This window comes from Zootermopsis nevadensis, unplaced genomic scaffold (genome assembly GCF_977971745.1).
Source record: "Zootermopsis nevadensis isolate Lab colony 2312 unplaced genomic scaffold, Znev_1.0 Znev_ptg000050l, whole genome shotgun sequence".
NCBI lineage: Eukaryota > Metazoa > Arthropoda > Insecta > Blattodea > Termopsidae > Zootermopsis > Zootermopsis nevadensis.
In genome coordinates, this window is record NW_028259182.1 from 4159788 (window position 1) to 4186899 (window position 27112).

Below are 27112 nucleotides of genomic sequence, written 5' to 3' on the forward strand. Positions count from 1 at the left end.
GTAATGAAATGTAGTCGACCTGAAGATGGAGGCAATAAGTACCTCTGAAGCGTCGGTAAACTTCTAGAAGATTACACGACGCTACAACCCAGAAGTCAGCCATCTTCAGACTCACCGCCTTGAAAACCTCAGATCCTACTCAGTCGATCTTTGTAATGGTGAAGTGCAGTGTTTTCTTCGCGGTACGGACTGAATTATATTAAATTGTACTTAGACGAGCTTCGACTTCAAAGGGTCACACTCGCGTTTGACATTTGTTCAGGACACAAAGAACACGTCTCACGAAAAAGATGGCTGTCTTCTGGGTCTTTGTCCTGATGATGGAAGCGGTAACCACCTCTGAAACGTCGGTAAACTTCCTCCAGACTACACTGTGTTACTACCCAGAAGACAGCCATTTTCAGACTCACCGCCTTGAAAACCTCAGATCCTACTCGGTCGATCTTTGTAATGGTGAAGTGCAGTGTTTTCTTCGCGGTACGGACTGAATTATATTAAATGTTACTTAGACGAGCTTCGACTTCAAAGGGTCACACTCGCGTTTGACATTTGTTCAGGACACAAAGAACACGTCTCACGAAAAAGATGGCTGTCTTCTGGGTTGTTGCCCTGATGATGGAAGCGGTAACCATCTCCGAAACGTTGGTAAACTTCTACCGCCCATCACGGCGCAACAACCCAGAAGACAGCCATCTTCGGACTCACTCAAATTAAAATGATTATATTTTTAAGACGGTTCATAGTTAAAACGAAACTGACAGGTCACACAGAACTTAGGCCGTTTTTGTCCGATTATCTTGGCAAAAGTATATTTTTAACTGAAATAAATAAGCATTAGAAAATAAAATATAAGACCGACAGCAAAAACGTTTTGATAACAGGTCTGTTCCAGGTTATACTACGGAGGTACCAACAAAAATTAAGCCTGCCTCTGACATCAAAATTAAATCGGAATCCTTTCAGTAGTTTCGAAGACGAGGCAGGACAGACAATACCTCTTCAGTATGCAATGAAGCCATTGACTTTGCTCAAAGGACTCGTGGACTGCCCTTTGTTTCACAGAGTTTCAGTATGATGATATAATTCGATTGACGTGCGTGAATCACACAACGCATTCTCGCCACGTTTATTGTGTTACCCAACACAACTAACACTGCGTTCCTGGTATACGTCCGTGGTTTAGTTAACAGTTACTCATGAGCAGTCCTTGTTCGAATCCCGGGGAGAGATTAAAAGTGAGTCGAAAGACGTTTGATGTTATCGTGACAGCAAGGCCGCGTCGATACTGGTCTTGTGGGTAAAAACGTCGTGTGGATTTATAAAGTAAATGACGGCGTTTCGGAGTAAATTACCGCTTCTATCTTCAGGACGATGTGTTGTGTTTTAAAATTTATCTATGTTAGCAACGGAACGTACCCGAAATTAACCGTAGTCTTCATTGTCACGAATTAAGTGTCCTTATGTGTTCAGTCTTTAATATCCATAGTCGATCCATCTACTCAGAGGTCTTCCTAATTCTTGTTTTCTGTTACGAGTTCAATGTTTTCCGGTTATGGCATTTTTCGTTATGTATGTATGTATGTATGATTAGGTCTGATTCAAATGTGTAAGTCTGTCTTCAGTTTATTTTGTCCTTACATTTTTAAAGAATAAAGTGATATAGTTCACACATTTTATGAGATACGTTGTAAAGGAAGGAGACAACGTGAATTCTTAGGCGTGGGTAAAGGAATTGGTCCATGAATCTCACATAAACACGATGTGAATGTGTTGCTCATATCGCCAAGTGTGTAGACCAGTTGCCGGCTATTTTTTTTACACGATAATGAACCTTCGGGTTTAATATAAAAAGAACATCGTTTAATATCTGGTAAAAATCTGATAAAAATGTACGCTGGCATAATGTATGAAAATTGTATTTAAAATTATTTATCGTTTTGAAGCTTTATATAATTATATACACCTGAGGATGGTTCTTTTAGGAACTGAAACATGTCGTGAAACATGAAAAATGATGGTCTAATGTAAAATCGAATATTTCGATAAAGAACATCATTTAATATTTTAAATATTTTAAAATGTTAATTATTGTAATATTTTAATATTTAATAAGAATTTATTTTGATTAGACGGACAAGATTTAATATATACCTAATATATAAAAAGGGGAATTTCTTCACCAGACAGGCGAGACTCTTGGGTTCTGAAGGACTCAGTTTTATGGAGTCAGTCAGACGTGCAGTGAAACTGCGATGCTTTATGGCAGTCGCAAGACAATATGACGCAACATTTTGCAGAGTTGGAGGTCGTACATCCTGCACAAGGCCAAGCGGTTCACCTTGTGGCATTCACGGGTTGGCAAATGAGAGCATCTCGGCCGGTATCCAAGTCTCGTGGACCAATATTTTGTGTACTGAATTTGAGATATTTTCCAGCTTCGACGTGAAATGTTATTTTAAAAGCGTCAAAGATACTTCCATCTACGTAATTTGAGGTGTTACCGATTAATAAGGACATATCTTACACCTGGAATACTTTACTTTCAAATAATTTCTATCTAAGACGTATTTTGTGCAGAGGGACGTAAGTAGTTGTACATCTATTAACCTTGCAAGCCATACGTTTGCTGTGGAACGTATATGGAGTAACTGAACATAATTCAGACTGACAAAGAGTCGTAAATTCTACCACAATAACTCCACGATTACCTTATCACCATGGTAAGTGATCATAGCCATTTTATATCATCACCTACGCATAGAATTATGGCTATATGAATGCGCCATACACGCAAGGAGGTTACCTCGAGCCATTGCACACGCTTGTGATCTTTATATGGTCCATAACTTCTTCTCTGACCTTTGTAACAAACATTAATATTCGCCAACCTTCGAACGAATGGATTTATAAAGTCTGAGCCTCGTAGGAAAATAGAAAGTTTAATAGCCGATTTATTAATGATGCTTTCAACTGTTTATGTCAGTGAGACGATGATCGTGAATGATGATTTGTTATGGATTTAGAAAAAAATTATATTCGTTAAGAAATTAGATGGAAAATCGCCCGTTAAATATTAAATAAAATCCGAAGGAACACATTTATTTTATTTAAAAATGAAAACTATTATTTTGCTTAATTGCAGTGAATTATTTAAAAATCAAAGTTAAACAATGTCGTATAACAACAAAATTAATATAATTAATTATCTTTGATTAATTAAAAGAAAAGAAACACTATTTAACATATCCCAATCTCAAATATAATCTTATATCAAGGTTGTAATAACTGTGCTGCGTTGGAGTGCATGTATGTTGTAGGCCTTCATTAACAGCGTTACCATGGCAACGATTATAATTTTATCCCATAAAGTTCTAACTCCCTTTAACTTCAAATGAACACCGTGGCGTGACAACTAGGCCGTGTGACCAACTGCGCACGCCCACAGCACACGAGCTAAATTACTCTCTCTAGTACTTAAATAGACATCAAGAGCACAGGATTTGCAGGATTAATATTATAATAGGGTTCGAATCGTTCTTGGATGTCTTTGTTGAAGAAGGCAGTCCCTAGAACGTAGCACATTCTAGAATCGTTTTTATTGCCTTCCGTTTTATATAGGACCTACACCAATTCTAATAGCGTTTAACATAAATTTCATACGTCTTAATGAGGATTATATGACAAGAAAGGACCATTTTTTAATAGCCTGATAATTTGACACTGACCTCGTAGTCAGATTTTATTATTATTATTTAGTGTTCTGTCTGACGACAGGTCCATATGAACAGGATCCTTCCATCCTTTTCTCGGACTGAGACCTGTTCATATACGTTCTTGGCAGATGATCCAGAAGTGGTTTGCCATTGCCTTCTTCTGTGTGTGAATGGAGTAATTGTTGGGATGCCACGGAGGAAAACTCCGTGTTGCCTAGACCACGGCCTTGCCCAACACAAGTTATAAAATCTGGCACAGCCGGGAATCGAACCCGAGACCCCAGGATTACAAGGCCAGTAGTCAGATTACCAATTCAAATTACGTTACTGCTGTGTATGCTAAGATATACACTGTACTGATAGAACATTTCAATTTCTCCAACCTCCGTGTCCAGACAGGCTCTGAGGCCCACCCATCTTCCTGTCCAATGGGCACGGGGGTCCTTTCCCGGGGGGTAAAGCACGGCCGGGGCGTGACGCTGACCACTTCCCCCCCATCTAGTGCCGAGGTCAAGAATGAGTAGGAGCTATATACCGCCCACCTCTCCCCCCAAATGACCCACATGGCGTGTTTCTGGATGGTTTTACTTTACTTAATTCCTTCGAATTATTCCCTCGTCTGATTCAGAACGAGATCTGAAGCCATTTGTAATTAGTAGAATTTCTAAAACGGGGAATCCGCCCACCAAAAGACATACCTACACAGTGAAATACAACATACGTGTCCCTAGCGAGGGTCGAACCCTCTGTGTCACTGTTAAGACGATCCAAGAACGTACACGATGTAAATCACGCATTTTTTTAAATTGTAATGAATTATATTAATGACTGTGGCCATCTGTCAGCAAGTTGTTGGCTGAACATAAACCAGTTTCTAGCAGTCACTACTGCCATGTAGGTTAGTGTTAAAATTCACTAACCTAGTCGTTATTTAAAGACTTTCATGGCCGAATGTGGGTGAGTGAGAGAAATTCAGTAGGTCAGGTATTCTCTGTCGCAGTTTGAAGTGTCAATTACTGTATTAAACGGGCAGCTGATGACGAGTTATGTTTCTGACGCCCATACTCGAACAAGTAAATACGTAATGAACTGACTGACTGACAACAGACGGACGGGCTGACTGGCTAACGTAATATCTGACTATCTAACTTAAAACTTTGCGTACCGTGTAGTGTATTAGAATATAAAATAAGCAAACAAACGCGTTTCGACCTCAAGACCTCATCATCAGTGGCAAAAAGGAATTAATTCATATAATCAAAAATGTTTTTTAAAAAAAATAAATCATGAAGTTGATTATATGAATTAATTCCCCTTTTGTCACTGATGATGAGCTCTTAAGGTCGAAACGCGTTTGGCACTAGTGTCATTTATAGTGTTAATAGTTTGTTTATTTTATTGACTACCTAACTGGTTGATTGGATATTTGGCTGTTTGATTAACTGGCTGACTGGCTCGGTCACAGTCCCACTAATTACTGAATACGTCACAGATTTTTGCTTGAAAATTTTTTTCACTGTTAATGAAATCGGAAGTTCTGTCACCAATATAATACAAACAGGATATCGTAGGTGTATCAGTGTCAACGAGAGACCTACCATACAGACATTACTTCATAGTCACATTTAGATTTTTTCCAGGGTACATTTTTTAGTGGTACTATCCGATTTTTAAAGGGATATCTGAAGAATTATCGTTCCGTGGAATTTTCTGATAACAATTTTGTATGTTTTTCTTACTTTCCACACGCGTGCTACATTCCCGCCCAATTAACCCTTACTGATTTTACATCAACATGAATATCAGGTGTAGGATACAAGTTTTTCTGTTTTTATCTACGTCGTTCTCTTGTGAGTTTAAATATTCTTCCGAATACGTGATCAATGTGTTGTTCTCCTTTGCGCGAAAGGAAACATTTAATTAAATACTTAAATCAGAAGTATAATTTTTATACACATTTCTTGTTTTAATTTGAAGCACATGGAGTGGCTCACATCCGTCGCAACTCGAGCAATTTATCTTGGTCAGTAGACGACCCACACTGTCACCGGACTTCCTTTACTACGCGTCATCGATTTGAAGCTTAGCTGTGCTTTCCTGTGGGTTATTCCTGGAACGTGTGGTTGGGGGTTAACGCCCGAAATATGAGGGCAAACGGTTGCCACGCAGTCTGAGCCTTGGACGGTTCAGGTGATGTCAAAATAAAGGACCTAGGTTTCAAATCTCGCTCAGGGCTCGTCTGTATTATCGTTTGCAGGTGCCTTGCAAGGATTTTAACCGAATGACTGTGATAAGTTTTATCAAAGATTCCTATCTTTTGGGTTGTTGCGCCCGTGTAGTCTGGTAGATGTCCACCGACGTTTCAGAGGTCATTCTGCGGCGAATGCCCTGATGACGGACGCAGCATGACCTCTGAAACGACGGTAAACTTCTACCAGACTACACGGCGCAACAACCCAAAAGTCAGCCATCTTCAGACTCACCGCCTTGAAAACCTCAGATCCTACTCGGTCGATCTTTGTAATGGTGAAGTGCAGTGTTTTCTTCGCGGTACGAACTGAATTATATTAAATGTTACTTAGACGAGCTTCGGCTTCAAAGGGTCGCACTGGCGTTTGACATTTGTTCAGGACACAAAGAACACGTCTCGCGAAAAAGATGGCTGTCTTCTGGGTTGAATTCTTCATTCGAAACTCGAACTGTTGATGTTTACTATTGAATTTCTGTTATCGATAGCTTCGATTCGAGATAGGCAGAGTTCTTAGCATTTGTTTGCATCGTGGGGAATCTCAAAAGGACTCTCTTAACGACTGACCAAATTCCGGACATCAATTTTAATATTGTCGTCCCTTACACACCGACATCTACGAAGCCTTATATTTCTGACACTAACCTAACCTAACCTAAATCAACCTAGCCTGACGTCAGCAAACGTAACCAAATATTAAAAATCTTCCCCGTAGCTTCATAAGTCGTACTCCTCGCCAAATATAATTAGACTGATCAAGTCAAGGAGGATGAGAGTGGCAGGGCATGTAGCCCGCGAGGGAGAGAAGAGGAAAGCGTGCAGGATTTTGGTGGGAAAACCAGAAGGAACGAGACCACTTGGAAGAACTAGACGTAGGTGGGAGGATAATATTAAAATGAATCTTAGATAAATAGGATGGGGCGGTATGGATTGGATTCATGTGGCCCAGGATAGGGACCAGTGGCGGACTCTTGTGAACGCGGTAATGAATCTTCGGGTTCAGTAAAATGTTGGGAATTTAAGTGGCTGAGAGATCGTTGGCTTCTCAGGAAGGACTCGCCTACATGGAGTAAGTAAGGTAGGATACTTTATCTATGAGCTAAGAAGAATCGACACCGTACTTTGGGAGAAGTGTCCTTTGACATGGACAGTTTCACTACCGTAGGCTTCTGCCGTAAAAGTCGCTTGATCGCTAATTCGACGGTCAACAAGCTCTGACGACCAGTTGACAGATATACGTCATACTGACGTCACTATCTCTTCCATCCAACAGGTTCTTTTTATTGATACTCTTTGAGGTAAAGGGGTCTAACGACCGTTTTAGTTCAAAGTAAATTTTGAGCGGCACACATATACAAGGTCGTTAAGACCACAGAGTCTGTGGTCTTACCATGAAAGCGGACAGGTGGTTGAGTTGTCTGTTCATTACATACAAATTCGCAGATATTAGCTTCAATCCGCCACAAAAAACACTGCCTCTTATTAAGTATTTCGCGTTTTATGATTGTACGTGTGTTCCGAAAAAATATGTCAAAGGGAATAATAAATGAAATTCGACATCAGGTCGGTGGTTGGACCGCCAATTTTGTGATAAGGGTTATCCGGTTTCGGATCTCACCGGAGACTTCCCTTATCATGGTTTTTATTAGTACCTTCAAGCAAACGCTAAGACACTGCCTTAAAATGGTCCACGACCACAGATTTCCACATCCTGATGCAATTAATATTTTAGAATAATCCGGTCATTCGGCGCTATGTAACTTGTGAAAACTTGTGTAACTAACAAACTAACACCACTGTACAAGGTTCGTTTGAAAAATTGAATTTTGTCTATGAGGTAATGAAATTTGAAATTTGATCAACTTTATCCTATCCTGAGGGACTTCAATCCGTCCTCACATCGTTTTATCTTGTTAACATTATATTCTCTCCCACACCTGTGTAATCCTGTACTCCTTTTCCCTGGAGTTTTACAACCAAAATTTTAAATGTATCCCGATCATTGTGTCATACTTAATTTGAGCTTATTACGATTTAGATTACAAACTAACCAATTAACTATCCATCTGCATTGAGCAGATCCCTTCTTGAGAAGATACGCCCAGCTAGCTAGTCAAGAATTTTTCGAAGGTTCATTACCGTATTTACAAGAGCCCTAGAAAATGAGATCACAACTATAAATTGTGAAATTTCCAGTTTTATTGTAATGTTTTTAATTTATCTTTTAATATTTATTAAGTCCAAATATCTACCTTAAAAAATGTACTTTAAACGCGTGTTCGGCCAGCAAAGTCAGAGATTATACAGTTGAGAAAGTGTCGTTAAACAAATAACGACAAAACATAAATCAAGAAGCGATGAAAATCGTGTGTTATCGAAGTAAACACGAAAATAGAGAAATGTTGTAAAACTCCTCGTTGGTCGCACTTTTAACGTTTCGGGTTGAAAGTTTCGTCCACACTTAAGCCCTTATTTCCCTGAATAAATTTGCGAGTCGCTTTAGGGTCAACTGCTGCCATGGGAACGAAACAACAATTCTGCTGACTTAAGTGAAGCTAGTAAAGTTGCTTTTAAAACAGGAAAAGTGACAGGAGTAAGGTAGCAACTCCATCTGGAGGGAGACAGTATTCATGCCAGCGAGGAGCAGGGTAACCCAGCACGCCAAATGTCGCGGCATCATAAACCCAACAACCGTTCTGGATATCATAAATGATACACAAATGCGAATATACAGGGCGTTCTAATTTAAATGGAACCCGCAATGATCTAATTCCGCGGCGGCAGTCACAGCGAGTAACGCAATCGAATGCCGGCGCGTGAGTTCCGAGTCACGTGAAACATCCTGTGTAACGAGGCGTGTTGAAATCGTGCACGGCTTTGAAATACGAGCAGAAACTTCGTGATTTTCTTCAGAAAAGTCCATGCGGATATGGATTCGTAGAATCTAACTTGGTCAGTAATTTAATTCCGAAGGACCATCACCGGGAATTCTACACTTCGCTAGTTCAACCCAATCCACCTACTACTACACTGTTCAGAGTTTTTTTTGATGATTTTATAAGTATTTCATTGTTTCCGCATGTGTGCTACACGTCCTTCCCAGCTCCTTAATTATTTTAAGACGATCAGGTGAAGACCGAGCACAGATCTTATTTATTTAACGAGAGTTTTCTTTTGCGAAGTCGAGTGTATTTTAAATAATAGGTTAGAAATAGTTTGAAACAAGTGGTCGTGGCTTACTTTAAAGTACTGTCTCAGTTCTTACACCGAAGGGCTGTGATAGTCCACGGCAAACTTGGAGAAAAACACCGATTTACAAATCCGAGATGCTGGTTACTTGGTCATCGCTCGCTGTTAAAAGATTTTGGCCCTTACGTGATAATATTTATGAATGTGCGTGTTAAAACCGCTGTAACGGTGACTGATCATAAAAATGCTGAAAAGGACCTTATGGAATAATATTTGGCCTGCAACGTACATTTAATTTTATAGTCGACCGACGTTTCAGAGATACGTACTTGCTTCATTCTCCTCCGAAACGTCGGTAAACTTCTACGAGACTACATGGCGCAATATACCAGAAGGCTGTCGTGTTTAAATAAACTATGCGTTTTGCTGGTATTTAAATCAATGAGGGTAAGATAACCGAGACATGTCAGACAAGTGAAATGAGAAATGCATTGAAAATTTTGAGCGGAAGATCACAAGGGGAGAGACTACATGGAAGAGTTATATTAAAACGGATCTTAGGAAGGGCGTGGAGATGGGGATTTGACTACGCCGAAATGACGGATTTTGTGAACGTGGCAATGAATATTTCGGGTCTGTAACAGAGGCGGGTTTCTTGATCAGCTAAAGAAATAGTGACAAAGTTTTCGCATTTGATGTGCCAGTTAATTATTAAAGCACGAAGGCAGGATCTGGTTCCGTGTCATAGAATACGACGCCATTAATGCCCGCTCCGAGTCACTCCTCTGACATTTCTGAAGGCACGAACTTTCATCTCTTTCTCTTAGTGACGAAGACGACGCCAATTTGCTGAATGCGCTCTAAAAAAAAAAAAGTACCTCATTCACTTTGTGTCTTCCCGTAACAGCGATGGAACAAAGCTGAAGGCTGACATTTTTCTAATCTTGTTTGGGTAGGCGTATTTCTTGTGATACACATTCATTGCTAAAGCGAAGTTAAAATCTTCTTCATATTACATTTTTGAGCAGTTACGTCAAATGATAAAAAAAGGGATGTTTTTGCACTTTTCATGCAAAAAACCCTTAAATTATAACAGTATTTTACACTTCTATTTTCACTGACCCAACCCTTAGCGAACAGGGGTTGACAAAATGTATACTACAAACGAATTAAATCCGGCCCGTATTGGTGATGTTCAGATATAAATAATTATGCGACTATTTATAATCTTCAGACTCACCTCAGTTAAAACCTCAAATCCTACATTTATAATCGTTTATTTCTTAACATAAACCAAAAATTAATATAAATATTGTGACAGAAATGTAATTAAACGTATTTACCGATTAAACTTGTTAAATTAATAATTAGTTAGGAGAAAGACGAATGCCTTCACATCAGATTGTTTCTGATGAGTGTTTTAACAATTTTACATAATAAGCAAGATATCTTATTAACTCGATATTAATTATAATAGTTCTGTTTGTTATGATTCCGGTGTTTGGTTGCGCTGACGGAAGAGACATTTAAAAGGGCACGGATTTATGGGAAAAACATTGACCTATCGCTCTAATTTTTCGTTGTTTGTTCCTTGTAACGGTATTTTTTTTAATTTCATTGTGACAAATGTTTATGACTAAAATTTAATATTTTTCTCACTTGGCTCTTCGTTTCTCAGTCAATTCGAAACACCACTATCCATCCAGCTATTCTATTCCAGGTTCCGATAAAGAAGCTCCTTTAAAACTGATAGTAGGAGACTTTTTTTTAAAAATTTGGTACTGAGGATTTGTATCAGTCAGTGATGATGATAGCCCGCGGTCATTTTGTCCACCAAAAAGTCCCCACGTGGACACCATTGTATTTGATACCAGATCAGTAATTAACGTCCCCAGCAATGGAAAGGACTAATTACTGGTGCAGCTGTACTTTGAAACATTTGACAAGGATTTTGTGTATCACGATATATCCTCTGTAAGAAGGCGTCTCTACATCCGAAGGCTCAAAGCGGGAGCGAAAACCTAGTATAGAGTGACTTCGGAATAGTTTCTTAAGTATCCATTAAACGCGTAATTTTCCTGCGAACTGTTCAGTAACACTTTCCTGAACGCTTCTATGCGACGTAAGAGAGTCACTTAATGTAGACCTCCTCTTAAGTAGGCCTGTTCTATAATTCAAACGAGGGGGCATCTGAAATTTGAAGACGAGAGTTAAACGTCTATGAAGTCGAAGCTCGTCTAAATAATATTTAAGAATTTAGTCCGTACCGCGAAGAAAACACAACCCTTTACCATTAAAAATCAACTGGTTAGCCCTTTAAAGCCGAAGTTCGTCGAAATATTTAAGAATTCAGTCCGTACCGCAAAGAAAACACAACTCTTCACCATTACAAAGATCAAGTGGTTAACGCTGTTTAAGGAGATAATCCCTGTTTATAGCGAGAATCATATAAGACATAAATGGAGGTTATTAACGTTACTCGCTATTAAAGCATGTCGTACGTAATAGTTAAAATTCGGTTTTAAAGGGTTAGAGAAAGTGACCTACGATTTAGATGAAACATGGCATCTGAACTAGAGTCAGAGACAGTTAATCAATAAAATCTACCCTTGTCCCTTCAGACGATGTGAAGTTGCCAAGTCTGGAACCTGTCTCAACGGGAAACAAACAAGTCAGTTGGAATTCGATTAGCACATTTTTCTGTATTTGGATCACATGACGAAATCGTGAGGTGAATGTTGCAAAATTATGCAACGTTTCTGCAATCGTAGCAATTTATACTTTCACGGTGATTATTCTCCCTGAAGATGGCATCTGCATGCTTGCCGAAACGTCGGATGACTTTTTCAACATTCGACGCGCCTCGTTCTCGAGAGCCGCGAAAACCTATGGACACAGGAGAACTGACGTTACCTGGTAGGCGTCTTTGATGTTAACGATTTCTTTGCTTTGCGCCACGACGCCGGCTATACCGACGCCGAATGGTATCCGGATCTCCTCGGCACGGGCTTTCTTTACGGCGTCTTCCAGCTCTGCAACAAAGAGAGGGTGACTGCTATCAGAACGAGAGAACGTGTAATCACAGTAGGCTGTCATATCCATGAGCATCGTAATTTTTAAGCTTAAACAGTGTAGATACTATCTAAGTAATAAAATCAGTGAGTGTAGCACAAAGCACGCAGAAAAATGCATTCCACATTTTAGTCTTAGAACTTGAAAAAAGGGATACTTGATAGACCTAGACGTAGATGGGCGTATGATGTAATCAACCCAAATGTAAAGTCATGACATGGATTAGACTATGAAAAGGACAGATATCAAATTTAAGGCTACTGTATCATCAAAGTTGGGTTTATTGCCAGAGTTACAGTCCAGATTAAAATGAGAAACACATATAAAATTTTATCAGTAAGACATCGAGAGAAAAGTTCACATGGGAGACCTAGATATAGATGGAGAGGTAGGCTAATTTAAAAGCGAATGGTATGAAAGTGGAAACTGGATTGTACTTAATAAAAGAAACACAACCAAAGACAATGACAGGCTTTTGTGAACACAGAAATGAGCATTTGGGATTATGCAAAAGCTGAATAAATGTTATTTTTAAAAGGAAAATCCTTCACTAGATATTTCGATGGAAGGACACGCGAGCAGACATACAGAATGACGTAGATAAATAACCAAGAGTTAAACAATGTAATGTAGACGCCTGATTTTACGAACCTGTGGAAACGATGTTCCATATCGATTGATCGATTTACATTTTGGAAAATGTAAATCGATCAATCGATATGGAACATCAATGATATTTTATTATCTTAATTATAAGAAATTTTAAATATTGTGATAAGACGGATTAAAATAAATAATTGTTAGAATATTCACAATATGACGCAATTACACTATCTTATAAATGGACAATGAATTAGTGTATTTAAAAGTTATCTCATTAGCCAGTCTGTAGGCTAGCCGAAATGCCATTCATTACGTTCTTGTGCAAAACAGATTTAGGTCCGAGCTGGGGGGGGGGGGGGGGGTTCCCAAATTTACATTTATCGACTTCAGAATTCCATATTATTATTCTTTATGCTCGATTGTGTATTGAGCTTATATTGCTATAGCAACAGACATCCATGCGCTAAATTTACCACCGGAAAACACGAGCGCCGACATTTCACACATTGTCGACCTGAGCATTGATTAATTCGGCGGGCCACAGACACGTGAGTCCTGGGACTCCCATCCCCCGTTGCTGCTTTAAATTACTGTCAAACCGGCTGTAAGGATCAGATCATGGAGTTCATTCTCCCTAATTATATTAGCGAACTGTTCGAGTCTGTCAGTGTGTCAAGTTAATAAATTACGTGCATTACCTCATAAAAGATCGATGGTAACTATATGTACCACATGCTTCAACACTCATTAACACCGGTTTGTATTTGTGGGTTTCGTAAGATTCTCACCGTAAACAGCGACTGTTTCCTTAAACAGCGTTAACCAGTTGATCTTTTTAATGGTAAAGTCTAGTGTTTTCTTCGCGGTACGGACTGAATTCTTAAATATTATGCACGCAGTGCGTGTCTCATTTCCCCCCACTTTCTCTCTTCTCTCTCTCTCTCTATGATTCTCGTGTCTCATTATAAACAGCGATTATTTCCTTAAACAGCGTTAACCAGTTGATCTCTGTAATGGTAAAGTCTAGTGTTTTCTTCGCGGTACGGACTGAATTCTTAAATATTATGCACGCAGTGCGTATCTCATTTCCCCCCACTTTCTCTCTCTCTCTCTCTCTCTCTCTATGATTCTCGTGTCTCATTATAAACAGCGATTATTTCCTTAAACAGCGTTAACCAGTTGATCTCTGTAATGGTGAAGTGTGGTGTTTTCTTTGCGGTACGGACTGAATTTTTAAATATTATTTAGACGAGATTTGGCTTCAGAAGGGTTATCCAGTTGATCTTTGTAATGGTGAAGTGTGGTGTTTTCTTTGCGGTACGGACTGAATTTTTAAATATTATTTAGACTACCTTTATCTTTAAAGGGATAATATTATTTTCCCCCTTCTAATTCTCCCGTGTCTTCATCGTCATTACTTATTTTTCTACCTTGCAAATATATTTTTCTATTTTATGAACGAAGAAAATAAATTGAGAGATGATGAGAAAATGTAAGATTGAAAAAAAAGAAGACAGAGAAGAACAATGAATGCAGAAGAGAGGAAGAAACGAGAGATTAAGTAAGAAAAGACGGATAGAAAGGCATTTTCATAGGAATAAGTGAATATGATGTGAGTTCGTTGTGTGTTCTGACGTGATTAATGACCGTGTAATATTCAACGCTGTGCCTCTAATTGCTGGCATGTACCGTTCAGATAGCGGGCATTCATTACGAGAAAGTGGTGATGAACAGAATAGAGACCAATTGGCGACAATTATTTTTTTTTTGGACAAAAGTGCGCGGGAGGTGATGTCGTCTTGTTTTTCGTGAACGTACTCTACGAATATGTTTTTGAGATTATTTTATCACACAGCAGACCGATTCTTCTAGCCTGTACGTAGCTGCTCAGATATCGTTTAGCACCGAGTGCACTTCGACGCTAATTTCCGCAGTCTGCGAGGGTGCGCGTCGGGTGATTAATCTTACCGGTATCAACGGTGACGTCAAAGAGTTTGGCGACGAGGTAGCGAGAATCACGAGGTCCCCTGGCGAGGAACAGACTTCCCCGATCTGCGTGCGTCAGAAGGCCTACGTTCACGAGGATCTTGTGACAGAGGACGTCGATGTCCAACTCGTTGGCTACGTCACGGATCAGCTCCATGAACAGTTCGCTCTCATCCATCAAGTTCAGCTGTTTCCGGCGGAAACTGCTAGCCACAGGCCTAGAACACACGAAACAAATTTGCGCGCCTGGTGACGTTTTAAGCTCTCGCTGCCAAGAGCATGAAGATGTATGTCTTCCAGGATTTTACACCGTGTAGTCTGATTGGGAAACCTGAAGGGAAGAGACCGCTGGGGAGACCTAGACGTAGATGGGAGGATAATCTCAGGCGGGATCTATGGGAGATAGGAGTTGAAGGAGACTGGATTTTGTTGGCCCAGGACAGGGTCCGGTGAAGGGCTTTGGTTAATTCGGTGATGAACCTTCGGGTTCGGTAAGCCATCTGATTGGTTGGGTCCACTATTTGGGAAGCCTGAGGGGAAGAGACCTCTGGGGAGACCTAGACGTAGATGGGAGGATAATCTCAGGCGGGATCTATGAGAGATAGGAGTTGAAGGAGACTGCATTTTGTTGGCCCAGGAGGGCTTTGGTTAATTCGGTGATGAACCTTCGGGTTCGGTAAGCCATCTAGTTAGTTAGGTAGTTAGTCTGATAGATGTTTACAGACGTTTCAGAGGTTTTCGTAGACTCCGTCATCATCAGGCGATGACAGCTCTGATGGTGGAGGATGTAAGGCCCTCCGAAACATAGGCCAATTTCAACCAGACTACTCGGCCCTCCATCGCGAAGACATCCATCTTCAAAAGAACACTTGTAAGGCTATAGTTAAAAATATTAAATATCGGAAATTTTTTTAGGACACGGCAGTAGGAGGACGTCTCCAGAATCATGTTCCGGCCGCTTTATCTCCGTGCATTGACCTCGTAGTTCCCATTGGACAGGGTTTGGATGGGTGTTATGGCTAACAGAATAACTCTTGTTTGCGATGAGAACCTAACCCCGGTCGTCCAACCCCCTAGACAGGCAGTCGCTGTACTGAATTATCTTTTTTTTTTTTAAGTACTTCCAAATTATAACGTGCTATTTACAGTTACCTATTCAATTCATTTAAATTATTTAAATGCTTGATAACAGCCAAATAAGACCAATTACAGCCAAGCACTGACAACAGTACAAAATAAAATATAATAATAATAAAAGTAAAACATTACAATTAAAAAAACAAACAAATGAACTAAATATATAAATGTACCATATTAATAATGATAATAATTCAATTAAATTTATTTATTGCATAATAATTCACAAGTAAATGAGATAAGTATTATGCCTACGTAATATAATAATTAAATTAAAATCAGTTCAATTATAAATAATACATGGATAAAATAAGAATAAACAAAATAAATACAGTTATGTAAAACAATGGCTGAGTTATTTCTTACGTGTTTCCGAAGACTGAAGATTATTGAAGGACAAAATTAAAATTTAAGCAGCTGGAATATACAAGAACAAATGGACAATTTATAGCTAAATTAGGAGCGTGTAATTACTAAAATTAAGGAAATCTGATAGTCGTTCATGTAGTTAAGATATTTTATACTTGTACCGGACCTGAAACTTCATTACGATGTTCACAAGACAGCGCCACTTTAATCCAATCTATCCTCACACCCTTCTTATTTAAGATGCATTTTAATATTATCATTCCCTCTGTGACGAGATTTTACGAATGAAATGATGTACGCGTTTATAATTTCTCTAATACACACCCATCTCTTTGACCCAATTCTGATTTTTGTCACCCTAATAGTTCTTGAGGAGGTATGTACTCGTAATTTATGGATCTCCACGTTACGTAATTCTTTCCATGTTACTCTTAGGCCTAAGTCCTGTATTTTAGGTTGAAAATTCTGCTCGTTAGTTACTTGTTCTGAAATATCCTCGTTTTCCCCCCCAAAGCAACATATTTGAGAAAACATATTTTCTACAAAACAGTCGTTGAAATTACCATTATTTTCACTTTAGAAATTACATTTAAATCTCAGTAAGTTTTACCGTTACAGTAAGAAATTTCCCATGATCTAAGATTAATGTTTCTTGTCGCACGGATTTTTTAATATATATAATTTACCTTTGTTTCCAGGGAAGGGGCGTCAACACTCGAAACATCATCCAGCCGAGGGTAAGTAAGTTCCCACATTCTTTGCATTCGGTAAGAGATTGAATTCGCTTGTTACCGGAAGAGACAACCGAGTCGCTTGAAATTTAAAACAACGGTACAATTTTTACATTGTATCACGTCACTTACCTACTGGGCGACTTCGCCCTCTTGATGGGCGAAGCGGCGAGCCAAATTTGGAAGAGTTCCGAGGTGATGGAATTCCTTTTACTCCTGGGGATGATAGCCCCGTTGTTGGTCCCTTGTCCGTCATCCTGCTGGAGACTTGCAGTAGAGGAACTCCGCGATCCTTCGTGACCTACGCTGGTGACGCTGAGGTGTCCTCGACATTGCAATAAGTTCTGCAAGAAGTCTGGATCCGCTTTCTCTAACAGCCATCTCTGTACGACCTGAGGGTGAGACTCGAGGTACTGTTCTACGTCGCTGTTGGACGACGTTCTGCTGACGCCGTAGAGTTCCTCCGAGACAGGATCTTTTCCAATTTCGCCCTCCATTACTTATTTCCACCCACAACACATGACTGAGTTGCACCGAGGTACTATCACACACGCCACTGGGCAGGTTTGGACCTCACCATAAAGAAGTGTGGTATAGATGGAAATATATCCGATTATTTCGGGAAATTCTGGTTTAGGGAGACTGGAGTCTTTGTTTTATCTCAACCCGGCTTAATTCTGTTGCACACAAAATGTCTGAATTCCAAGATTTTTTTTAAAATTTTTGTTAAAAAAAGAGGGTTAGATATCATTCAAATGCGGCTTCATTTTTTCGTGATGGTAGAATCTGCAGCGATCAAAGAATTATGACAACACGTTTAATAGAAAACTTCACAAAACTTATCACTGTCGAGGCGTGAAGGTTTTAAATTTAACGACAGCTGAAGTTTGAATAAGTTGAAATGTAATCGTCGATATTAAATGGATTATAATTGTTTTTAACGGAGTTTGTCGCTTAATCGAAATATTCCATGTTTATGATGGAACAAAACATCCTCTAGTGGATTTACTTAGTAGGAAGCCATTATTAATTTTCTTCGTCTTGAAGTCTGATGTAAGAACTTTGTGTCTTGTCCCATCTGGATCTAGAATTCGCCTCTGACTCCGATGTCGCAGCGTAAAGCAGTGGCGGACTTCCATAACTTATTTGCATCAACATTTAATTATCCATTCGCCTCTTTTACCGTTTCCTTCCTTATTCATTCCCTACACATTGGAAATCGTCTGGATCCGCGCTGTATTCAAATACGACCTCATCAGACGCAAACTCCCGCCATCACTTGTTTAGTTCGGCAGGACTCGACATATTGTTTAAGGGAAATCCATTTTCAGAATTTAATGTTTTAGAGTAGCAATTTCTCATGTGTTGGAAAGCGTTAGTGAATTGTTACAGCTTCATACAGAACTCGTTTGTTCATACTCACGCGTTTACATAACGCGTCATAAGTTTTATTCATGATTACTTAAGGACGTGTACTCTACACGTCTACATTTACTAATGGTTTTTTAAACACGCAAAATCTAATTTTTATTTTCTGAATAAAGTTCTATAACCTCTTGTCGAAGATAGGCAGTTGTTTTTCGACAAATCATTTTATATTTCTCTTGAGAACGAGACAGTCATTGAAAATGGTTGGTTATATCACACATAGGCCGACGCCCGTAAGGAATTATGTGACAAATATCTTCATTAATTGAATTCAAAGTATGAACGCAGTTAAAGAGATATTCATTTAATGCACTAATATTAGTCTTCATTTGAAGGTTGATTTCGATACGCGAACAAATATTTTACGTCGCTTGTAAAATCTTGTACCGAAAACTGCTTTTTAACATTCCTAGAAATGTCAGATATTTTTCACAGAGAATCATTGTTTGGATCACAGTTTAAATGCTCAATGGATTCAACCCTTTAAAGACGTTTTCCGTCGGCGCTTGGAGACGTCGCTTAGATCTGCTGTCGAAACTGTGCCAAGAGGTGAAGTCGTCGCCGGGATTTCGTTTCCTTTGAAGTGATGATTTGTGATGATCTAAAATGATTTAATTCCAGCTCGGTCCTTGGTGACATTACTTCATCCATTACGCCTCTCGTCTTATGCGAGCATGATTTGCATCTGCAGAGAGAAATCAGAACATCATACGCGATTTTCCGTAGATCGTGCACACATTAAAGGAGATGTACCTAAATCTATGATAACAATTATGGGGTGTTAGTATATTCATATAAGATTCGATAAGCAAAATACTTATCGAAACACACAGGTATTTCACATGCGCTAATTTGCGTATGTGTGTATGTGCGTATTTTTTTTATGTGTGTTCGTACAGACATATGCATGTACGCATGAACGTATATGTATATATGGCGAGGGGGGGGATGTATGTATTTCCATAAATTCATACTGTTTTTCATAAAATTACAGATAATAACAGAGGATATATATTTTACGTTGATGTATTATTATTCATCATTTCAGGACACTGTATTAAGTGGTGTTAGGATAGTTCCGACGTCCTCGTTCGCGCGGTCGCCATGTTGTTATTTCCTGTTGAAGGAAATTTAAAAGTGAGAGGTTTTGGTACATTAAATTCGCCAAATGTCCACAACAAATTTGATCAGAACACGCCTAGTGGTTCCGGAGTTGAGACGTTGTTTATTCAGAGGGGATTTATATTTATATGTGCGAGTTATTGGTAGTAGTAGGAGGCATGGAATGCGGAAAATATTATTCAAAACTTGTTTAAATAAGGTGCTGATATATCCCTGCTTAAAGCCGTTGTTAATGCATACATCTGTTTGGATTCATATGCCCATAAAACTCATAGGATTCTTATGGATCTGTAAGTTTCTCGGGCCAAATCTTTTAACAAAAAAAATAGCCAACTTTTCTTTCCTTAATTTCCTTGATTTTATCAGAACTCTTCCGTGTTGTTCTTGTCTGTTGTCTCATCAAACTCTGTTATTGCAATAATGTTTTAATTTAATTCTCGTGAGTTTACTCAGATAATGCTGCTTATAATCGAAAATCTGTTTTCTCTACGAAAGTCCCATTCACTTATTTTTCTTTTGTCATAAACATCTTCTACGCTACGTGGTTTTTCTCCAATTTCTACTGCAATTATCGGAGTCACACCCAGATATCTCAGTCCGCTCACTTCCGCGTAATTAACCAAGTTAATTTGCTTGTCTACCAAGACGAAAATGAACTAACTTTACTAACACATTTCCTTCTTGAAAAGGTGATGGAAGTTTGCCTAATTACCCGCCTGTAATGTATCGCCAAGATTCTCTACAGAGTTCACAAAAGCCAGCCTTCAAACTATTTCTCGAGCCACGAATCCAAAGTAATATTTTCTGTTGAGAGTTTCCGTCTCTCTCGTTCTACATTCCCCGCCACTCACTTCATTATCCGTACAACTAGCTTCGTGACTCGTCAAAGTTGACGGGAATAATTAATTTTTATGTTTAACATTATATTTATTTATTACAGCGTTATCTTTATAAATCCCATTGAAAGTTTTGAATCTATAAAATCTCTGTGTTAAGTAAATTAAATGCTAAAACGTCTTCACAGCGATTGAGAATAGGTTTCTGCCAAAACCAGTCTCCCCCAGGCCTCACCGTAGGCACCACCATAGCCTCGTTTACATTTGTTGCCAATGTGACAACTTAATTTAAATTTCACCCACACCGCACGAACGGCGTATGTGTTCCGTCAGGCGTGACGGACATTTGCTATTATATAGAGAATAGATTTCCCGTCTACATAAAGTTCCTTTGAACTTGATAATTCTACATAAAACGAGAAGAATGTTGAAACGTGTTTATAGAAGTCGTTCCTAGAGCAGAAATAAATTTCGCAACAAGAATAATTACGTAATGCAGAACAGTCACTGGGTGTGAAGTCAAGGAAAGATGAATGATAATTTCTTTGAAAAATTGACAGGGCATTGATGGGTGGAGGGGATTTAACCTACATCTGTCCTGCCGATTTTACAACAGAGGTCACATAACCCCGGGGACTTTAGATCTAATTTATAATTCTACTGTTACCAGCTAAGAATTAACGTGATTGCGTTGTTTGTTGTTACTTAAACTATTACAAAACGGAGACAAAAATAAATTAATTATATGCAACGAAAGGGTTTGTCTTTTATGTACCGAAAATCTATCCTGGAATTTCTGCAACAGTGGCACATAACGACTGTGATAAATAATTTTAGAGGAAGATAATCAGGAATGCGCGTAATGGTTTGGAAGGAAAGCGGAGGAAAACCACGAGAAATCTTAGTCATGATATCCAGAAATACCGTCCGGGTTTGAAACTGCTTCATTCTAGATCACTCCCGGTAAATCACCAATTTTTTTTCGGGCATCGCAAAACAGCTTGACCGCCTTGCCGAACGGATCGTCCACACAAAACGCCTCATCAGGCAGTTGGGCGGGGGGGGGGGTGGGGGTGGGGGAGATAATCTACTCAGTTGCAGTCTGTTTACATTATTAATGGTCAATCGAGCGTGTCAACAAAACTGATATGTTTCCTTCATGGTAATATTTTCTATGCACGTAGGCCTACCGTCTGGCGAGAGCTATTTCACGTTTCATCCTGGAGTGACCGAGAGAGTTAGCACAGGGGTAATGAGTCATTATCGCGTTAATGATTTGCCCCGTTCGGATCCTGAGTTTTCCATTGTTTTCCTCGATCCCTCCAGGCAAATGTTGGGATAGTATTTTTGAAATTCGCTAGACAGTTCTACCTCAAATTATAATGTGCGTTTATGGTACAATGTATTATTGAATTATATTGAATTAGGAAGGATGCGAAACGAGTTAGTCCTGGGTTGTTTTAAAGAAATTTGAAGGAAAGGTGTCTCCGAGAACGGATATCTTTAATTATTGATTTGTAGGTTATTTAACGACCCTATTTGAACTGCAAAGGTTATGTAGACGTATGAAGTTGGAATATGATAAAGTGTAAGGAGTTATTTGTTAACGAGATTTCCCGTGCCTTGGTTCAGAAGACTTTGCTGGAATTTTCCAGAACAGGCTGAGAAAATCTGGTCAGGACAATTCGGTCTTCTAATCGTAGATCGCCCTTATACGAACTACTGCATCAATTGCTGAGAGAGTGGAGGTAAAGCTCCACGTATTCTTAATCTCGGTCTGTAGGTTAATGCGAGTAGCTAACTTCACGTTCCGTCCTGGGAGTCATTACATAAGAGGCTCGGTACACTCCCATTTGTAGTCTGGTAATGGCGACGAGACAAATAATGTCTCTACTGGGAATCAAACCACGGTGTTTCGGAGAGTAGTATGTAATTTTGCTGACAGAGCTGTTTCATCTCGCTGCCTGGGAATTGTGAAAGTATAAAATTACACGAGACAGCGGCAAACGTGTTAATTATTATAACCCTATGTTTCTGCTGTATTTGCGAGGATTACTTCATGAATTTCTATGCCTTGTATTTCTATAGCCGGTCACTAGCCTAGGTTTCCTCTGCTGTAAAACACAGTATCTCCAGGTATACGACAGTAGATGCTCTGAAACATTTATCAGCTCTGTAAGAAGGAATCAGGCTACAAAATTGATGAGAAAATGAAGGAAGACACAGGATAAAAGAAGGAAATGCGAGAAAGGATTAAAGTTTAAATAATTTTGTTCAAATCCCTGTTTCAGTCGTTTTGTAATTTAAGGACACGTATTCTGGGAGTTGTGCCCTACTTATGAACGTTAACAAACTGAAATAGTGAAAGGAACGTAATTTTGTGATTCAGCACGTACAGCTGTGCTCTGCTGTTCCGAACTTGTATAACGCCACTGGAAGGCCGTTACTAGAAGTATATTATAACTTAATCACATGTAAAATTATACCGATCCGTTGTTTATCGTCAGTAGACCGAATATTTTGCAGGTTGTCATATAGTTTTTAAATTCCCTAAAAAATATTTTAATAAATGTTAGGTCAAGGCTCAGTATTAAATGGAAAAACTATTGTTTTCACACACAATATATGGCAATACGCTTAAGTACTTTGTATCATCATTTTATAAAAAAAAAAAAACTTAAAATGGAATAACATTTTCTAGGGAAGGGGGAGTTCTCTAGAAGATCAGAGGGGGGTGATGGAATAAGAAGTAATGGGCCTTTAGCCTAGTAATATCAAACATTCCATCCTGTTGGCGCAAATTAAAATAGGATTAGTGTATGCAGGTGACGAGAAAATGTGAATTCCTTTTCTGGAGATCCAAATTATAAATGAGAGACGTTGGGTCAGACACGAGAAAATGTTTTCCGTCAACGAAACACATTCTATTTCCAGGTACTCGCTGCTGGTATAATCACACGTAATCTTAAAACCTCGTGTTCTAAATTGGTAGTTACATAATACCACGTGCTAGATATATTTACGCTTTAAAACCAAATGATTCTCACCTTAAACAGCGTTAACCAGTTGATCTTAGTAATGGTGAAGTGTCGTGTTTTCTTCGCGGTACGGACTGAATTATATTAAACGTCATTTAAATGAGCTTCGGCTTCAAGCCATCTCGACACAGGTTTTCCTTGGTTTTCCTCTGTCTTCAAGCAAATGCTGAGATGGTTCCCAAGTTCCAAGTTGCCACTGCAAGCTTCTCATGCAGCCCTCCCGATTTAAATTAATCAAAATTTACCACCCCTTAACGCCGTCAAAATTTACCCCCCCCTCCCCTCAGTAGGAACTTCTAAATTATGTTTTAAACTTCCAAATTAATAGCCTCAGCTTTCTCTAATACAAAATTTCAAAATTCCGTCTTTTATGCCAATCATCACACTAACGCCTTCACTCTTACTTTATCCTTAACAGAAGGACGAGCGGGCATTGCCTGGGGACCTTCTAGCTATAAGATGCTCTTTCTCCCCCCCAGATATCGAAGTGTCTCTCACTTCTCCCCCACCAATTTCCTCTTTCTCTCTCTACTTAAAAGGGTTAACCAGTTGATAAGTGTAGTGTTTTCTTCGCGGTACGGACTAAATACGTAATATTTAGACGAGCTTTGACTTAAAAGGGTTAACCAGTTGATATTTGTAATGGTGAAGTGTAGTGTTTTCTTCGCGGTACGGACTGAATTCTTATATATTTAGACGAGCTTTAGCTTCGAGGAGTTAAACCGGAAATGTCATTACTCTTCGCAATTGATGATAACCGCTTACAGACACTTTTCCATCGCGAAACTCCTTTTACTATTGTGACTGATGAGTTCAGATACCGCGACATAACAAAAAGATTGGACCGCTGCCTTCGCCTGAGCAGGTAATTTATCACGCCCGTCAGTGAATGGAGTGTGAACACGAAGTTATTCACACATTTTACTGATTTCTGACACTCCTGTGATCATTTCCTTGTCTCAACAAATAAGCATGCCAAGTTTGGTGGAAATCGGTGTTTCGTTGTGTTATAAGCGAACAAATACATAAAAACAATTTCAAATTTTGTGTGTAAGGTGTTTTAGGCGAGTTTCGGCTGCAAAGGGTTAACGCAGTTTACTTGTGTTGAATTACAACGATAATTAATATTTGTAATAATTGTTTGTATGGTTTATTGGATTTTCTGTGTAACGAAGCCATTGGGATTTATCGTAAACAGCTCAAGGCATCTTAATCTCATCATCTAAGAACTGTGGGAAAATCCGGTTTTCAGAGCTTGTCAGGAAGAGACAACGATATTGGGTAGAGTTTTATATACTCACTGTCATGTCGTAATTCATTTGAATAAACGTCTTTGTATTTGTATTTTCTACCCATATAATAACATAAAATGCGGTAAGATTTTTCTGTTAATTTTCATTGGCGTCTTTAGCAGGTTGTAATTTTCTAAAAATGAAACTTGGAGTGAAGAAATGCACTCCATCTTTGATCATAATATGTACTTCAGTCTATTGTATAATCTAATTTATTCTAAGTGGGAAATGTAACGTTACTGTTTACGCAGTGATTCTAACGATATTAGATAGGCGAAGCTCACTTACTTGTCCGTTGTGTCACTGTGGCACGTACTCGATCACTGCGTCATCTACGGGCAAAGTCGGTTTATCGTTTGTCATCACCTGTAACAGAAATGCTTGGTCAGTACCTGTGTGTTACCATCTTGTGACGTGTTCTCTCATTATGTAAACATTAAAGCCCACTCACGGGTAAAGTCGTATGGCTGTAAGACATCAAGGAATCTTTTTTATTTATTTTATTTAGTGTTCTGTCTGACGACAGGTCCATATGAACAGGATCCTTCCATCCTTTTCTCGGACTGGGACCTGTTCATATACGTTCTTGGCAGATGATCCAGAAGTGGTTTGCCATTGCCTTCTTCTGTGTGTGAATGGAGTAATTGTTGGGATGCCACGGAGGAAAACTCCGTGTTGCCTAGACCACGGCCTTGCCCAACACAAGTTATAAATTCGGGCACCGCCGGGAATCGAAACCGAGACCCCAGGATTACAAGGCCAGCGTTTGTTTGTCTCAATTTGGATTATTTTGAATTGCATTAGACTTGTTTTTGAAAGATAAATTGGACCCAAATCCATGTCAGATTTTTTGGGGGGTTTGTGTTTGTTTCTGTACTCCATTCTCCGGAGCAAACAACTTCATTTTTCGCACCGTTTCCTTTTTATATTTCTCTTGGTTTCTGAGCTAAATAAAATATCTTCACTGGGATACGACAACGGACCAGGAAAATGATCCCTTACGCTGAGAACTCAAATTTAATTACAGTTCTCACTAAATGATTGAACCTAAGGTGGGTAAACGGAGTGGGACATGAAGGAGGTTTAGTATGTGGCCCATGTAACAGAAGGCATCGTGATATTTTTTATCAGTAAATCGACTATGCAACTGTCTGGGGATATAAGCAATGTATAATAATTTCTGATGGGGAATTCTCTTGGATAGCAGCCATACTTGTAAGGCAGAAAGAGAAATGAAAGGATAATAGTATCTTAGAGAAATAAGCTCTCAGTACGTGCTGTGAATAGATGTGACCAATAGCGAGCGTGAGTGGACTGACTAAGATTGTTTATTATTCAGTGATTGAAAAAGTGAGTTAGTTTTTCGGTCTATCAGTAAGTAAGCAATTATTCAATTCCTTTTTCATCTTGTTAACGACAATGGGTGTTGTTTTTTTTTCAGTCAGCGAATGATTTTTTTAGCCAGTCATTGTTTGCAGTCAGTCAATTTTTTTTTTTCCCAATGAATTGTCGATATTGGTCTTCAAGCTAGTATATGATAATTTCAGCCAGTCAGTACAGACGGATGACTTGGTGGCTGGCTACTCCCTGATAGCAGAGTTCCGTAGCCACCGTCTGAAACAAACAGGCGTTCAATCAGCAACCGAACGAGGGGCTGAGTCTCCTCCCAGCCACAGCGTGGCAGTCTGTCCTGGGGCCCGCGCTCACTATTGATCCGCTCAGCCATTCTGTCTGTCCGTCCATCCATCCGCCCACCAGTCGGCTGGGGCCCCAGGGGCAGGGGGTGCACGTGCTACCATGTGGGCAATAATCACCCTTCCTGAAACCACCCTTCCAACACCAGGGCTTTGACATTGTTCCTCGAAGATGGCGTAGTCTCGTGGAAGTCTACCGACGTTTCAGAGGCGTGTACTGTCTCAGCGACCTTGTAGAGGAGTTGGCTGTTACTGTGGCGTTGGTAACGTTGGTTACCACCACTTGCCACGGTCCACACAGTCTCTAATAGCGATGAGATATATCTCGATCAGAATTGTTTCGACATCTCGTTGGCCTGTGATGCTGTAGTATTTTTCCCAAAACAGCTGTTGTATTCATCAGTATTTGCATATCTGTTTATATTTATTGTTCATGTTAAGTATTTTTGCGTTCTCAAACATTAAACGCGCTGAATTATTTTTCCCCCCGTAGTCTACATGAATCGTGACACACAAGCTCGAAACATCGGAATCCAAAGTTGCCTTCCTAGTTTCTCTTGAAAGTTCTTCAGGCAAATTACAGTTATCATTTTAGCGTCTTTAAATAAGCAAAAGATGATTTTCGTCAATGAATAAATTTTGTTTCCTCGGGTA

The 27112-nt window shown here is 39.3% G+C and overlaps 2 protein-coding genes across 5 annotated transcripts in view; one reads left to right on the forward strand and one right to left on the reverse strand.

The window, feature by feature from the left end:
* Pde6 (phosphodiesterase 6) overlaps positions 1–27112 on the reverse strand; it is an 86147-nt gene that overhangs the window by 37636 nt on the left and 21399 nt on the right. For all 4 annotated transcript variants that reach the window (XM_087360891.1, XM_087360888.1, XM_087360890.1 and 1 more), the window contains exons 2-5: positions 25053–25130; positions 17181–19161; positions 14794–15029; positions 12064–12182 (exon numbers count right to left, since the gene is read on the reverse strand). In XM_087360891.1, coding sequence (XP_087217017.1) covers positions 12064–12182; positions 14794–15029; positions 17181–17545 — 720 coding nt within the window. In that variant the 5' untranslated portion in view covers positions 17546–19161; positions 25053–25130. The remainder of the gene's footprint in view (positions 1–12063; positions 12183–14793; positions 15030–17180; positions 19162–25052; positions 25131–27112) is intronic.
* Positions 1–27112, forward strand: part of LOC110828163 (BTB/POZ domain-containing protein 2) — a 312552-nt gene that overhangs the window by 23521 nt on the left and 261919 nt on the right. Inside the window, exon 3 of the mRNA XM_022060613.2 lies at positions 17016–17054. The gene's annotated coding sequence lies outside the window, so the exon portion shown is untranslated. The remainder of the gene's footprint in view (positions 1–17015; positions 17055–27112) is intronic.